Source organism: Sminthopsis crassicaudata, chromosome 2, assembly GCF_048593235.1.
Source record: "Sminthopsis crassicaudata isolate SCR6 chromosome 2, ASM4859323v1, whole genome shotgun sequence".
NCBI lineage: Eukaryota > Metazoa > Chordata > Mammalia > Dasyuromorphia > Dasyuridae > Sminthopsis > Sminthopsis crassicaudata.
The window spans coordinates 434,268,630-434,286,471 of NC_133618.1; the positions used below are offsets into that span (position 1 = coordinate 434,268,630).

The 17,842-nt window shown below is 37.2% G+C and overlaps 1 protein-coding gene across 7 annotated transcripts in view; it reads right to left on the reverse strand.

Annotated features, from left to right (window-relative positions):
- UIMC1 (ubiquitin interaction motif containing 1) overlaps positions 1–17,842 on the reverse strand; it is a 142,672-nt gene that overhangs the window by 114,559 nt on the left and 10,271 nt on the right. Inside the window, exon 1 of one of the 7 annotated variants that reach the window (XM_074292214.1) lies at positions 17,475–17,553. The exons of 2 other annotated variants lie outside the window; for them this stretch is intronic. In XM_074292214.1, coding sequence (XP_074148315.1) covers positions 17,475–17,499 — 25 coding nt within the window. In that variant the 5' untranslated portion in view covers positions 17,500–17,553. Of the gene's footprint in view, positions 1–11,039; positions 11,211–17,474; positions 17,554–17,842 lie in introns of those variants that run through there. 4 more of the 7 variants (XM_074292207.1, XM_074292208.1, XM_074292209.1 and 1 more) reach the window with 4 other exon arrangements.

Genomic DNA, 17,842 nt, shown 5'->3' on the forward strand with positions numbered 1-17,842 from the left:
TGAGTCTCAATGAGTCATACATATAGCACCTAGAACAAAGTAGACTATATAAATGTTAGTTGTTATTAGATATAACTATTTTAAGTGCAATTCATGGATTTAAGCAAAAAACAAAGAGGATGTAAACACCTGGGATTTTTCAAAGGATGATGGAAAATATTAGCTAATTGTAGTGGATGCAAAATAATAATAATAATAACAGTCTTTGCCTGTGCATACTCTTTGATCCAGCAGTGCTACTACTAGGCTTATATCCCAATGAAATACTAAAGAAGGGAAAGGGACCTGTATGTGCCAAAATGTTTGTGGCAGCCCTTTTTGTAGTGGCTAGAAACTGGAAAATGAATGGATGCCCATCAATTGGAGAATGGTTGAGTAAATTATGGTATATGAATGTTATGGAATATTATTGTTCTGTAAGAAATGACCAGTAGGGTGAATACAGAGAGGCTTGGAGAGACTTACATGATGCTGAGTGAAATGAGCAGAACTAGGAGATCATTATACACTTCAACAACAATACTATATGAGGATGTATTTTGATGGAAGTGGATATCTTCAACATAGAGAAGAGCTAATCCAATTTAAACTGATCAATGATGGATAGAATCAGCTACACCCAGAGAAGGAACACTGGTAAATGAGTGTAAATTGTTAGCATTTTTTTGTTTTTGTCTCCAGGTTATTTTTACCTTCCAAATCCAATTCTTCCTTTGCAACAACAACAACAAAATTCGGTTCTGCACATATATATTGTATCTAGGTTATATTATAACATATTTAATATATATGGGAAAGCCTGCCATCTAGGGGAGGAGGTGGATGGAAGGAGGGGAAAATTCAGAACAGAAGGGAATACAAGGGACAATGTTGTAAAAAATTACCTATGCATAAGTACAGTCAAAATATGTTATAATTATAAAATTAATTTTAAAAAAATTTTTAAACTGTCTTTGCCCCTAAAGAGCTTAAATGATATTTTAAAAAGCAACTAGAGAGAAAATATTATCAAGAGGTAGGGGTGAAGAAATAACTCATGATAACTGAGTTGTCTAGAAATCTAAGAGGCAAAAATGAAGGAAAAAATTCAAGCAGAAAAGCACTTATCAAATATCTACTAAGCAGAGTACTGTACTAATCATGGGGACAAACTGTCCAAAGGCACCAAGATAGAAGGTAGAATACCAAGTTTGGGGAACAGATAGAAATCCAGTTTGACTGGAACATAAAATACAAAAATAGAATGATGATAAACTTGCAAAATTTGGTAGATTGGCAATTAACTCAATGGAGGAGGAGGAGAAATGAGTTAAAAATAACTGAGGTTAACTGTGGTATGGTAGTAAGGGAAAGAATAAGTTCTACTTTTATATTGTTAATTTAAAATGTTTATGGGAAATGCAGGTAGATATGACCAACAGATGATAATGAACTGGAGATGAACTCATGAAAAAGGTGAAAACTGGATATGCATTTCTGGAAATTATCAGTTTAGAGATGGTAAAATGAAACCAATCACAAAGAGAAAGAAGAGGAACCAACACAAAGACTTGAGGCATACCTCTGCAGAAAATGAGACAGAGATGATGAACCAATAAATGAAAATAACAAGGCATAATCAGGAGAGTTACGAAGTGAACAAAAGAGAATATTCAAACCATACAGAAGAAAGTGATGAACAGTGTCAAAAGATGCCACAAAAGGCAGCTTAGGTGACACAATTGAGAGAGTACCAGTCCTGAAATCAGGAGAACTTGAGTTCTAATCCAGTCTCAGACACTTAACATCACTAGCCATGTAACCTTGAGCAAGTCACCTAACCACAACTGCCTCACAAAAACAAAACTTAAAAAAAAAAAAAAAAAGCCAAGAAATCACAAAGCACATGGAATGAGGAAAGGATTAAAAGTTGGTTTGCTTCACTAATAAGAGAAACACAGACTATAATTTTTGCTACAATAAAAGCTTATTTTTCCAAATATATGCAAAGACAGCTTTCAACATTCACCTTTGCAAAACTTTGTGTTCCAATTTTTTCTCCCTTTCTCCTCCCCGAGACAGCAATCTTATACAGATTAAAAAGTGTAAATCTTTAAAACATTTTCATTTTCATCTTGCTGCATAAGAAAAATCAGATTAAAAGGGGGGGGGGGGAGGAACCACAAAAGAAAAAGGAAAAAAAAAAGCAAATACCACCATCACCACCATCAAAAAAAAAGGGGAGGGGGGAGAGGAATGAAAATACTGTGCTTTGATACACATTCATTCTCCATGGTTATCTCTCCGGATGTGGATGGCTTTCTCCATCACAAGTCTATTGGAATTGCCTTGAATCATCTCATTATTGAAAAAAGCCACGTCCATCACAGTTGATCATTGTACAGCCATGTACAATGTTCTCCTGGTTCTATTCACTTCACTTAGCATCCATTCATATAAATTTCTCCAGGCTTTTCAAATATCATCCTCCTGATCATTTCTTATAGAACAATAATATTCTATAACATTCACGTACCATAACTTATTCAACCCTTCTCCTATTAATGGGTATCCATTTAGTTTCTAGTTTCTTGACACTATAAAAAGGGATGCTTACAAAACATTTTTGCATATGCTGGTCCTTTTCCCTTTTTTATATTCTCTTTGAGGCCCAGTAGAGACACTGCTGGATCAAAAGGTACGCATAGTTTTATAGTCCTTTGGGCATAGTTTCAAATTGTTCTCCAAAATAGTTGGATCAATTCACCACTCTACCAAAAATAACAACTATAAAGTTTAACCTCACATCCAGCAACTTAACAAGGATGAGGAAAAAAAATGGAAATAACTCAATGCAGGAGTGATAGAAAGATAGATATATTACTAGGGGAGCTGTGAACTAATACTACCATTCTGGAAAACCTGGAATTATGCAAATAAAGTGAAAAAAAAAAAAAAAAACCAGAAATCACACTGCCAGAAATATACCCCAAGATAAGATAAGAAGAAAGGAGAGGGAAGATGCTAGATAACAGTGCTAAGTGTTGCTGGGTTAGTTTATTTTTTGGCTGAGGCAATTGGGGTTAAGTGACTTGCCCAGGGTCATACAGCTAGGAAGTGTTAAGTGTCTGAGAGCAGATTTGAATTCGGGTCCTCCTGACTTCAGGGCTGGTGTTCTATCTACTGCACCATCTGGCTGCCCCTGAGTTTTTGTTATTCATAAAAATGATGTCTAATTTGATCCTTACAACAAACATAGTAAGATATGTATTATTATTTCCTCATTTACAGTTGAAGAAACTGAAGTGGTTAAGTGACTTGCCCAGGATCATACCACTAGCAAGTGCTCTAAGGCCAGATCAAAAATCATAACTCCAAAAACTTCATAACTCCAGGCTTAGCTCTCAATCCACTATACCACCTAAAAGATGCCATATACATTAAAATACTTTGCGTTTTTGTGGTAGCAAAGAACTGAAAGCAAAGTAGTTGCCCATCAACTGGGTAATTTTGGAAGATAATAAAATTGAGATATGAATGTAGTGGAATATCTAATTCCATAAAAAACAATAAATATAACTAATACAGAAAAGCATGGAAAGGCATGGATATGAATGAATGCAAAGGAAAATAAACAAAACCATGAAAACAGACACAATGACTACAGTATCAGCTAACAGATAACAGTTTTACCAAGACAAGTGACATGTCTTTAGGTCACATGGCTCTAAGGTAGGATTTGAACTTGGGCCTTTACTATGTGACATTGAATCTCAAATCTTCCTGATTACAAGTCCAGCATTAATTACACCTTGACACCTCATGGAGGGAAAAAACGGCAAAGAAACAAAACTGAATGCTTCAAAATTATATCAAACAAACTTGGTCCCAAAGAGATATGAAAATAGAGTCTTTCCCCACTTCTGGCAACAAAGTTCTGGAATAGTACCTATCAGTTATGTTGGTTAGTTTTATTAATGATTTTTTCCTAATTCTTCTAAAATTGTTATAAATAGCTCCTGGAGATCACTATACACTTCAACGATTCTGTATGAAGATATACTCTGATTGAAGTGGATATCTTCAACATAAAGAAGATCTAATTCAGTTCCAGTTGATCAATGATGGACAGAATCAGCTAAACCCTGAGAAGGAACACTGGGAATTGAGTGTAAAATGTTTGCACTATTGTCTTTCCACCCAGGTTGTTTATACCTTCGGAATCCAATTCTTATCGTGCAACAAGAAATTTGGTTTTACACACATATATTGTATCTAGGATATACTGTAACACATTTAATATGTATGGGATTGCTTGTCATCTAGGGAAGGGAGTAGAGGGAGGGAGGGGAAAATTTGGAAAAGCGAATACAAGGGATAATGTTGTAAAAAAAAAAAAAATTAACCATGCATATGTATTATCAAAAAAAATTATAATTATAAAATTAAAAAAAAAAAAAAGAAAGAAATAGCTCCTGGGGAATAGAAAGATGGGAAGCCAGTAGAAAAGTTATTTTGTTTGGATTTTTTATAAATGGTGAGAAAGCAAACTGCAAAGAGTTAAGAAATAAGTGTGAGATAAGGTCAGACCAGACCAACCTGTACAGACATTTTTCTAGTTTATCTGTGAAAAGGAAGCAAGATGTAAGATGATATGAAGGTTAGTCAATTAAGTTATTTTTAAGAATGGGAAGGATTGAAGTGTCTCATTTTTACAAGCCTCAAGAGAAAATGCCAGTGGATAGGTCTATCAATGAGCATTTATTAAGTGCCTACAATGTCCTGGGCATTGTATTTAGTATTGTAGATACAAGACTGTCTCTGCTCAAACAGAATATATAAATAGATACAACATATAAAGCAAATAAGGTAATTTTGGGGAAAATCCATATAAACTAGAAGGTCTCAAGAAATGTCTAATTTGAGGTGACACAAGCTGAAAGTAGCTAGAGATTCTCAGAAGCTGAGGTGAGGAAAGAGTACATTACAAATATGAGGCACAGCCTGTTTACAGCTTGGAGATCAAATGTTATGAGGGTCAACAAGTAAGCCAAGGAACTGGAAACTGAGTGGCTGCCCATCAGTTGGGGAATGGCTGAATAAGTTACAATTTATGAATATTATGGAATATTATTGTTCCATAACAATCAATAGAATGATTTCAGAAAGGTATGGAGACACTTACATGAACTGATGCTAAGTGAAGTGAAGTAAGAGAACATTGTACACACACCAGCAAGGTTATGCTATAATCAATTATGATAGATGTGGCTCTTTTCAATAAAAGGTGATTCAGGCTAATTCCAATAGACTTGAAATGGAGAAAGATATCTGCATCCAGAGAGAAGATTATGGGGAAGTGAATGTGGATTACAACATAGTTTTCACCTTTTGTTGTTGATTGTTCATTTGTTTTTTTCCTCTCATTTTTTCCTCTTTTTGATCCTAATTTTTCTTTGCAGCATAATAAATGTGGAAATGTAATTCCAAGAATTACTCATGTTTAACCTATATTGGATTAACTTGTTGTGTAAGGGAGGAGAGAGGGAGAAAATTTGGAACACAAAGTTTTACAAGTTAATATATATTTCTACCATGTTTAACATATATTGGACTACTTGCCATCTAGGGGAGAGGTGGGGAAAAGGGGAGAAAAATTGGAACACAAGGTTTTGCAAGGGTTAATGTTGAAGAATTATCCTTGCATATGTTTTGAAAAATACAAAACTTAAATTAAAAAAACAAAAAAAAAAATGCAAGATTTGACCCCCCCCAAAAAAAAGTTAATGTTGAAAACTATCTTTGCATGTATTTTTAAAAAGAAAAAGCTATTCTTTTTATAAAAAGGAAAAAAAACCAAGTAGGCCAGTTTAGCTGGAGTCCACCACAGAACGTTGGAAAGAGAGAAATATACAAAGACGTTTAGAAAGGTAAGCTGGAAACACAATAAAGAGTTTTAATATTAAACAGAAGAGTTTGTAATACATCCTAGATACCAGAAGGAACCAATGGAATTTAATGAGTAGAAGGATAAGTTCTATAATTTATGAATAGCATTTGGTAATCATAGGGGACAGCTTGAAGAGAGGAGAAAATGGACTCAGACATACCAATTAATCAGTAAATATTTATTAAGATCCTACTAAGACAAGGTCCTAGGTACTTGAGACACAAATATAAAAGATACTTTTGACCTTCAAAAGTATACAAAGTGGAAACAATACACATACATATAGGGGTTTACAAAGGTAACTTTGGTAAGAATCACCTGAGGGCAATGTCATTAAAGGTCTTATGAAAGAGGAAGAATGAGATGAATTTTACCTTATTTTTATTTATTTATTTATTTTTGCTAAGGCAATTGAGGTTAAGTAACTTGCCCAGGGTCATACAACTAGGAAGTCTTAAGTGTCTGAGTCCAGATTTGGACTCAGTCCTGATATGAGATGAATTTTAAAGGAAATTAGGTATTCCAACAGACATAAATGAGTATGGAAGGCATTCCAAAAACAAGGGACAGTCTTTACAGAGGCACAGAGATGGGAAGTATGGATGTTTCAAAGGAAAAGTGGCAAGAATAGTTTGACTGAACCATACAGTGTGGGAATAAAATTTACTAAGGATGAAATGTCAAAAAGAAATTTAAATTTCATCCTAGAAAATTAAGGAGTTCAAATGGAGTTAGAAGAAAGCAGAAAAGTAATATGATAAGATGTGAGCTTTAAGAAAATCATGGGCAATTATGTGAAGGATGAATTAGATTAAGAAACAGCTTGGGATAGAGATCAATTGGGAGGCTACTGCAATAATACACAAGGGAAGTAAAAAGGGGCTGAAGATAAGGTGTAATGCCGAAGAAACTGTGGCAAGAGAGAGATTAGAGAGTTTTCAATGTTTTATTAATTGTAGAGTTTGATTGACTGGAGAGGACTCTCATCTCAAAGTATCCAGTGACGAATGTGAGAATTCCAGGTTTTTATATAGGACTCTTGAAACAAAGGAGGAAGAAAAGAGCGGGAAGTTTCGGGATCCTAAGTTTTTGGTTCTAGCAGGATGGGGGAGAAACTAGGGAGCCAGAGTCAGGATATCTGAATAAATAGAAGTAAAAATGTCAATGAGGTATCCAAGATAGTCTTATCTTTTGGACTATTTAGAGGGGGATAGTGCCATAAATTCTTGAAGACAGGAGGAATTAGGAGTCAGGAAGTCTGAACTCCCCCTTAATCTTGAGTCTTATGTTAACAATTTAAAACCTTAGAGCAAGTGGCCCTCAGTCTTAATGAACCAGAGGGGGGGTTTTCAACTAAGGGGATTGAGGCAGAACAGTTAAGGAAACGGAGGCAGAATAATTAGGGAAACTCAGTCAGGACAATAAGGGAAACTAGTGCAGGGAAAGTGAGGTAGAACAAGTTCAACCAGACTGGCATAACAAGGGATGAGTGGAAAACTGTGAAAGATAATGGTATCTTCAACAGAAATGAAAAGTTAGATAGAATGGATTTTGGGTGAAAGATAATTTTGTTTTGAATATGTTGAGTTTGAGATGCATGTAGTACATCTAATTCAAAATGCCAAATCAGTTCTGTTCTCAAGATATAAATTACTAAGAGATACCATAGTTAGACAGAAATCCATCTGGGAGCCATCTTTGTAAAAGTCACAATTTAACTCATGGGCATTTATAACATCACCAAAAAGAATAATAATAATATGAAGAAAGAAGAATGCCAAAGGTTTGATGGGATTGAAAGTATCAACCAAGTACTGAACTCTGTAAGAAAAGAAAAATGAGAGCAGCTGGTTGGTGCAGTAGGTAGAGCACTAAGCCTGAAATCAGGAGGACCTGAGTTCAAATCTGGTCTCAGACACTTAACACTTCCTGGCTTTGTGACCTTGGGCAAGTCAATTATCCCCAATTGCCTCAGCAAAAAATTTAATTTAATTTAATTTAAATTTAAAAACAGCAGGAAGGCTAGATTACTATACCTAAGGATTCAGATAATCATTCAGTCAATAAATCTTTATTACACACCTATTTTATTCCAAGGCATTGATGTGACAAATTGATGAATCTAAAAAGAGATTCCTGAGTAGAATGAGTTTCTGGAAGAGGAACCAAGATGCTCTGAAATAGTACAGATAGTTCTAGATTTACATAAGTATAAAGTTATGCAGATATCCATATGAGAATTTGCTAGTGAACATGGGAAAGGAAGGGAGAGAGGTGGGCAGAAAGGGGTAGCATGCAGTTTCAAAGACATGAGGGAACAGAACAACAGGAAGAGAAACACTTGGGGCCAAAGCTAGTCACATAGGGCCTGATCAGCACCAAGGGGGGAGAGGGATAGCAGCTGCATGTATCAGAAATGTTGGGGCTAGACATCTACACATATGGAGCACAGAGACAGAGTTGAGTTAGAGATTTGAGGGAAAGATCTCTCAGTCCAAAAGTCTCAAACCCAAGCCCTTGATCTAGCAGTTCTCTTTCCATCTCCATTCTGGCTTTCAATTGGAGGGATTTTGTTTTTGTGGGTTTTTTTTTCCAGCAGCAGGGTGGGTGGGGGAGGGAGAAACATGGAGGACACGGTAATATAATGTAAAGTTGAGATTATTAATTTTTTTTTTGGTATGGATTTCTTTCCTAATTCTTTATGTAGAGTTAAATTTGTGAAAAAACAAGAACTCTGATTACTTAGTTCTTCTCCAGAAGGAGAAGAGATAAAGAAAGGGGCCCATTCATCATCTTCCCCAAAAGTTTGCATATTGACTCAAAACCCATAAATCCATAACTATGTTGATTTGTATTTCTATTTTACTAGATTTTTTAAAATTTATTTAACTTTTCCTAAATGCATGACAGTGTTTGCATAGCCTAAGAGTTTCCAAGAGTGCAAGAGATAAAATATGAGAAAATGAAAGGAAGAAAGACTCTCACTAAAAGGGCAAAATAGAAAGGGAGAACAAGGAAAAGGAGAAGAGTGTAGCAAGCAAGAAAGAACAGAGATAAAGGTGAGATTTTTTTCCCCCCACAGCAATTCAGAATCAAAATGTTTCAGATTTACAAAACCCTAAGGGAAGATTTTCTCAAGAGTAAAAGAAGCAGAGCACTCCAGTTCCTCCCCTTCATTTCCACCCTCCAAACAGCTTTACAGATACTCCTCATACCAAAGAAAATGAATTTTGTTCCAAGTAAGATTCAGCATTTAAGGTCTGGAGTATTGCTTTTCTAAAGTTTAGTTAAACAAGGCAGTAGGAGACTTTCAAATTTAGTTCCCGAGAGGGATTAAAACTCCACCCTCTGGGCCTAGTAAAAGTATCAAAAGAAATAGGGACTGGAGGCAGGTGGGAAGGAAAAGGGACTTATGTGTAAGCAATCCAATAGATAGTAGGCACAAAAATTTCTCTTCCAACTCACTAATGATAGCATTCAGTGATAAGAGGGGGATAGAAAGTTATCTTCTCAGATGCTTCAATGACAGACTATGACAGGCTCAGATGACAATAAATTCCAGTTCCAGTATAGAGCATTAACCCTTAGGAGTTCAGTAACGGAAATTTCTATTTCTTCCTAGTTTTTCCAAGAGATTCTCATAGAGATAAAACACATAGGCATTCATAGAAAAGTATACCCCAGGGGCAGCTAGGTGGTGCAGTAGATAGAGCATCAGCCCTGAATTCAGGAGGACACTTAACACTTCCTAGCTGTGGGACCCTGGGCAAGTCACTTAACCCCAGCCTCAGGGGAAAAGAAAAGAAAAGTATACCCCATAAATCCATTCAAGCCTGGGAGAACTGGTGGCTGGATTTCCACAGTAGCTTATATTTGCAATCACAATCTTCTACCCTCTTTTTTAGTCAATTTGTTTGAAGGCAGCAGGAAGTTAATTCCACTAGCTTCCAACAGTGGCTTTTGAGTTAAAGGATCTGTGTATGAACACAAGCTCTATTTACTTAACCTGGGTGGTATGGGCAAGTAATTTGACAGTTCTGAATCCGGTTAGTAGTCTTTGGGGAAAAAAATTAAATGTAGTCTCTTTTCCATTTCTAAATCCTATTTCTGTCTATGATAGAAAAAAATTTAATCTACAATCAATAAATATGTATTAAGGACCTACTGAATACCAGGCACTGTGTTAAGTGATAGGGTAAATCCCCTCTAGTTTTATCTCATCCACAGAGGTGCAGTTTACCTGGAAAAGTAGAGGATTTAACATCTTGCCCAAGGAATTAGTCATAGAAAGAAAACAAGAGTTAAAATAGGCATTTATAAGCCCAGGGAAAATTCTGTATTTCAATCACTCATAAAACAGGTCATTTACTACCACAAAAATTTGAAAGACATTCATCCAATGTACATGGTAAATCTCAGTAGTTTAAAAAAAAAAAAAGGCAACAGGTAGGCTGAAAAAGAACAGGTGGCAAAACAGTGTGGAATGAAAGGGAAGATAAAGGTAGGGGCAGTGTAAATGGCAACAGGCAGATGACGTAAAAGTTAAGATAGGACCCATCTTTGGAGAAGAGAAAAGGGTAAACAGATATGGTGTGATGAAGCCCTAAAAAGTTCCGTAACACTTTCTATTAAAAAACCACTTAGGAGGGGAAATGAATTAATAGGAAAGCACGTCCTAGAGATCATGTCAAGGCATCCTAGATGAGAGCTGTTGAAGTCTACCTCTCTCCTTTTCCAATTAAGGAAGCTAAGGCAGTGGAGGTTAAGTGACTCAGCCAGTCACCAAGGTAGACTGCAGCAGGGGTCTTCTGACTTTAAAATGGATCTTCTTCACCCCGCAGCAGGGATAAGGAAGTTAGAACAAGAGTGGGGCGCCTTTGGGGAGGAGAACTGGGATGATGGAAGGAGAGATTAGTAAGTGGTGATGAGGGGTGGGGGGGGCATGTGAGGGTCCGGGGAAGTAAGGGAGAAGGTAAGAGTCCTGGGGACTAAGATCCTGATTCCATCCAAGTGAGAGAAAACTGACTTGATGGGAAAGGGGGAGAGGCTGAGGCAGAGGCAGCAACAAGCGGCCCTCGGGGATGGAAGTAGCCGGGCAGTTGTTACTCACCAGTCTAAGCACGAAGCGACCCCGGCCTCGCACGGATAACCTGAGAGGGGAAGGGGTTCTGATGGCCCTGGCACTTCCCTAGTCCCGACACTGGGGCTGGGTAGAACCACTGAGGCAGAGGAAACTACGCCAACCCTAGACAGTACACTCCAGGAGGGACCCAGGCGGAACTCCAAGCGCAGGCGCAGAAGCAGCAGACTAAACCAACTCTCTAAAGGAGGAGGGGAGTCTATGGGAGACACCACCTCAAAATAGGCGGAAAGCAGAAGACTCCAGCAGAGGTGTGGCAAAATTAATCTAGATGAAGCGACCGCCTTCTGAACAATCGGAAGAATTAAAACCTCTGGCAAATCTGCCCGCTACAAGCCAAAAAGTGATAAAAGAACACACCAGATACTTCTCTGTACCGTTAGCCACGCTGGGGCACCTTCTCTCCCACTACATCAGGTGGCCCAGAAACTCGAATTCTCTCTGTGTAGAAGCCCGGCAGGGACACACAGCCAGCTAAGTGATGCCGTGACACCCAAGGGCTGGAACTGGATTTCAGTGAGGAAGAGCCAAGCAGCCACCAGCCTCACTTCCCCCCCCCCCCCAGCCACTGGGTCCAGTGACAAGATCTGGAGATCAGGATGCCTGGAGATGGCCAGTGGGTACTCTGCATTTGTTGCATAAATGTTAAAAGGTGCTATTAAATTAATAGACATACTCCCAGGTCCCCATGCTCACCCAATGTTTTCTAGCAGCAGAATTGGGAATAAAACAGATGACCATTGACGGGGGAATGGCTAAATCAATGTACATGAATGGAATGGGGCAGGAAGGTGATGTAAGAAATGATATGCAGGATGAATACACAGAAGTAGGGAAAGGTCTACATGAACAGATGCAGAGTGAAGTAAGCAGAGCCAATAAAACAAGCTACACAGTGATTAAAACAATATGAATAGAACAAAGACCAAAAAAAAAATCAAAAGTGAATGCAAAAAATGTATAAAGATGAAGCAGAATTTGAATGGAGATATATGAAAGGATACTCTCAACCTACCCCTTTATGGAGTTGGAAGGGTCCACAGGACTTATACATTGCACATTGTTTTCAGACTTTTTCAATATACTGATGAGCTATGATAATTTTTTTCCTCTAAAAAATACTACATGGCACCTAGAATGGCTCCATTAGAGAGTGAGAGGAAAAGATTTTTAGATTACCTATGATGTGAGAAACAGAAGACAGAAATAAAAACTTATTTTTAAAACATGTTTAACAGAAAAGGAAGGACTCCACCCTTTAGGCTGTCACCTAACCTAGTCTGTTTCCCAACTAATCTTCTCAATGCACTTCTAACTAATTCCCAATAATTTATTCATTCAACCAATATTAATAGTTGGCACTAAGAAGGGTGACAGTTAGGTGGTACAGGAAATGTAGCAAATGGCCTAAGAATAGGAAGACTCCTGTACTGGAATTAAATCTGACCTCAGACATGAGATAGTTATGTGACTCTGGGCAAGTCATTTAATCCTGTTAGTCTCAATTTCTTCAACTGAAAAATGAGATGTAAAAAAAAAAAAAAGAAAAAAATGAGATGGAGAAGGAAATGGCAATCTTTACTAACAAAACACTAAATGGGGTTGAGTCAAGAAAACCAAAACTGAACAAATGAGAAGCACCATATTACCAAAAAAAAAAAAAAAACATTTAAAATTAAAAAAAAGAACCCACTATCCCAACAAACAGCTCAATGAATATGGAGCCAAAAGAGCAGAGTTCAAATCTCAATTCTGCTGCTATTTAGCCATGACAGTAAGCAAGTCCCATAAACTCTGAGGCTCAGTGTCTTCCTTTGTAAAATAAGAAAGTGGCAACTACATAACCTCTAAGGTCCTTCTCAGCTCTAAATTTATGGTCCTATGAGACAGTCACAGTATTTGACATACAAAGGCAAAAGAGGGATTGTAGTCTCTCCTTGGAGAAGATAACATTCAGTGGGGGAGGAGGTGTGAGATTTATAGATGGATGATAGATAATCACAGAGATTGGGCCTGGATTTAGCATTTCATTGATGGAGAAAACTCTCAGATGGAAGAAAGTTCTACTGGTGGAGTACTGAACCCTCTCAGCAAATTTTAATCTGGGAGAGCTGGCCACGGATTTGGCCCGGGGCCCCAAAGTCATTAAGTATCAGACATGGGATTTGATCCCAAGTCCCTGGTTCCAAGGCCAACTATCTTCTTTCACTCCTATAGCCCCCTAAATCAATGTTTGTACAATACAGTAACCAGGGTGAAGAAGAAAAGTCTTGTGAGAGAAAAATTTGTAGGCCCAAAGGACATCATGCACATGCAAGAACATGGGAGGGAGAACACCCTATACAAGGAACAGTTAAGTAGTCTAGGTTGACTAGAAATTAAAGTGTCCCTGAGGGAACAAGAATTAGTCTGGAACATAAGCAGGTTATTTAAAAAGTAACATTTAAGCATTTGCTGTCTAAGTAGTATTTTACTTTTCAGACAATTAGCAATGAAGTTCTGTAGGAGAGTATGGACATGACTGACCCTACCCTTTAAAAATATCAATTTAACAGCATTGTGGAAGCTGAATTAGAAAGGTAAGAAAAAAGAGACAGGGAAACCAATTAGGAAGCTATTGCAGTGATTCAAACATAGATGAGAAAAGCCTCAACTAGGGCTGTATTTGTACAAGTGGAGAGTGATGCTAGAGATGCCGAGGGAGCAAAAGTCTCTTCCCCTCTCAAAGGAGGTGACCATACTAGATAGTCTAGAATCTCTTCTAGTTCTTCACCTATGATCCCATGATTCTACAACATGGCATGACAGGTCAATCTTGACAGGATATGGAGGGAGAGGTAAGGAGAAAGTGGAAAGTTCAAGATGATGGTAGGTAGTAAACTTGGTAACCACAAACATGGTGGTGCTATATAAGCAGTACTGTTCTTTACCTGACCCTTCTAAAAATTCCTTATAAGCTTCAGGAAGTATTTGAAAACAGATTATTAGCCTCTCTCCCAGAGGATAAGAATATACTGCAAAAGTTAAAACTTTATAATAATGAGTTACCTGGAGAAAGATAGGTGTTTTATATACAACTATAGTATATTTTGTTACACAAACTGTTTACTTACTGTGACTGCAGTGTTGACATGTATGCTTACATGCAGTTTTTTACCTAAACTACTGATTTTCAAACTCTGAAATACTTTTGCTATTTATGTGTATGTACTTTGCTACCTTATGCATCTGGTCTTCAACTATAGGACACAATACAGTATATAGTGAATGTCATGTAAAAGGTATGCTGAACCTGGGTAACTAGAGACAATAAGTAGGGTACATTCTGTTCGGACTGCAGTTAACCTTGTAAAGGGTGATCCCCATTGAGATATGAGGCCATTTTATACAATGCAAAGGAAGTGAAATTTAGTGACTAATGAATGGCCAGGAATGCAACTAAGCAGTCATTTGAAGACAATGGACATAAACTGCTTCTAGAAACTTCTCCCAATCACTCATTTCCACAAATCAAGAGGAGAGACTAGAATTTTTTAAAGTGAGGAATTTTTAACCCCCATGCTATGTGATGATTACTGGACATAGAGTTATTGTCCAGTTATGGCATAACCTAGAGAGATAAAGATTTGGTAAATGTACTATAAAATTACCTTAAGTTAGTATGCAGTCTCATCATAGGAGAATCAGCATTTTACTAGAAAGAATGGCAAAAATAAAAGGTTAACTCTAAAGGGCATGGATAGTCCTATTCTCCCTCTCCCTGTTGACAAAACTTTAAGGCAATAAATAGCTGAGGCTGAATTTGAATTCATGTCTTCCTGAATCCAGGCCCAGCATTTTATTTACTGTGCCACCTAGTTGCCTCTTGATACTCTTGTAGACAGCAAAATAGCAAACTATAAAGAGATGATGATTAGAAAGGATGGGGGGGGGTGATTAAAGAGGTCAGCTCTATGAAATTAAGCCACTGAGCAAAATATAATCCAAGTGACTCCCATATTTTAACTTTGTCCAACTTTTGGCAATTATACTCAAAATGTACACATTCTGAATGTGAGAGGTTAAAATCCTTAAGGACTATTCCCATTAGAATTAATCTTGTCTCTCAATGATGCCTTAATGGGGAGGAGCTAAGATGACATCCCATCTCATTATAATGTCTATCAATTGTTTATTCTTTTATGTAAATTGTTCTATTGCCCTCCAGAAAAGCAGGCTGGAACAAATAGATTTGGAGGAGATCCATCCCATCCTAGATAGATTCAGCCTGGAATCAAAGGTAGCCTTTGACACTTAACTGTGTGACTCTGGGTAAGTCACAAAGTACCATTAAATCCTCCTTGAGAGGAATAAAGTTGGAAACAGCAATAGCAATAGTCACATACTGTCTACTTGCTCCCGTGCTTTTTTTTTAGCATGATCTTTTCAGCCATGTTGTCAAATGCCTTCAATGAAAACAAATATGGCATCAAAATCAGCTACCACAGTGATGTAAATTCTTCAGTTTGAAAAGGTTACAAGCCAAAACTAGCGCACTGAGTGTTAGTGCATGATATTTTGTTTGCAGATGATTGATTGTATACTCAATGCAACTTCTGAAGCTAAAACACCACAAAGGATGGATCAATTCTCTATTGCTTGTGCCAAGTTTGTCCTAATACCATTAAGAAAACACAGGTACTGCAACAATCATCACCACACCATTCACATGTGGAACCACTGCTTACATTTAACTTGGCAGTATACTTTCCAGGGATGTACATATTGATAATGAGACCAACACACATGTTACCAGAGCTAAACACGCAGTGTTTGAAAGGCTCCAAAGAAAAGTTTGGGAAAGGAGAGGTATTAGACTATCAAACTAAAGATTTACGGAGTCATTGTGCTGACTTTATTGTTGTATGCCTATGAAAACTGGACAGTACCCCAGTGCTGGCTTGCTTCTATTTGAATTGCGTTAGGAAGATTCTGAAAATCACCTGGCAAGACAAAATACCAGACTAGTGTCCTTTCTCAAATTAAACTGCCAAGCATTCCAGCTCTACTGCAAAGAATGCAACTCTTTGGGGCTAGCCACACTGTTCAAATGCCAAATGTACATTTGCCCCCCAAAAAAACCCAAAACTATTATTATAGAGAACTCAACACAGGGTAAATATTCACAAAATGATCAGAAAAAGCATTACAAGTTGTGGTCAGAAAAAAGCGTTACAAGGACATTCTTCTCAAGGTATCTCAAGAAATTTAGAAGTTGATTGTTTGACATGGGAGACACTGGCACAGGACTTGCCTTCAGAGAATATGCTGTGCTTTATGAGCAGAGCAGAATTGAATTAGCTCAGAAGAAATGTGAGATGTGAAGCTAGAAACTCCATCCCAAATATTCATAATGACTATCTATTTTCAGATAAAGAAATTAAAACTATTTCTAATCATATGAGAAGGTGCCCTAAATCACTATTGATCAGAGAAATGAAAATTAAGACAACTCTGAGATACCACTACATACCTCTAAGATTGGCTAAAATGACAGGAAAACTTAATGATAAATGTTGGAGGGGATTTGAGAAAACTGGGTCACGATACATTGTTGGTGGAACTCTGAACAAATCCAACCATTCTGGAGAGCAATTTGGAACTATGCCCAAAGGGCTATCAAACTGTGCATACTTTTTGACCCAGCAGTGTTTCTACTGTGATTATATCCCAAAGAGAACTTAGAGGGAAAGCGATCCACATGTACAAAAATGTTTGTGACAGCTCTTTTCCTAGTGGTGAGAAACTGGAAACTGAGTGGATGCCTATCAGTTGGAGAATGACTGATTATGTTATGGTAAATGAATGTTATGGAATATTATTGTTCTGCAAGAAATGATCAGGAGGATGATTTCAGAGAAGCCTGGAGAGCTTACATGAACTGATGCTAAGTGAAATGAGCAGAACTAGGAGGTCATTGTACACATCATCATCAATATTATATGACAATCAATTCTGATGAATGTGACTTTCCAACAATGAGATGATTGATGCCAGTTCTAATGATCTTGTAATGAAGAGAGTCCTCTACACCCAGAGAGAGGCCTGCAGGAACTGAATGTAGATCACAACATAACAATTTCACTCTTTTTGTTGTTGTTCATTGCATTTTGTTTTCCTACTCATTTACTTTCTTTTTTTATCTGATTTATTTTGTGCAACAAGAGAATTGTATAAATATGTTTATACATATTAGATTTAACATATTTTAATTTATTTAACATATATTGAATTGCTTGTCATCTAGGGGAGCGGGTGGGGAGAAGGAGGAGAAAATCTGGAATACAAGGCTATACAAGAGTCAATGTCAAATTATCCATGCATATGATTTGAAAATAAAAAGCTTTAAAAAAAAGACTGTATAACCTGTGGCAGAGCACCCCAAGCTCATATTGGTCTGATCAGTCACAGTCCTCTTCGAAGATAACCAAGTCCCTTAAACCCCATTTGTCTCACTTTCTTCATCTATAGAATAAACAAGGAAATGGCAAATCACTTCAGTATTTTTGCCTAGAAAATACCAAGAGGGTAATGAAGAGTTAGCCAGGATTAAAAAATAACTGAACAAAAAACCTACTCAAGTGTAGCTAGGGGGATATAGGGGAGAAAAAGAATAAAGTAAATAAGGTATACAGCAGGGAACCGAAGAACAATTTATAAAAAAATAAAGGAAAAAATGGGCATACATGAACATAATTTCTTCTATTAATATATATGTGTGTGTATAAATATAT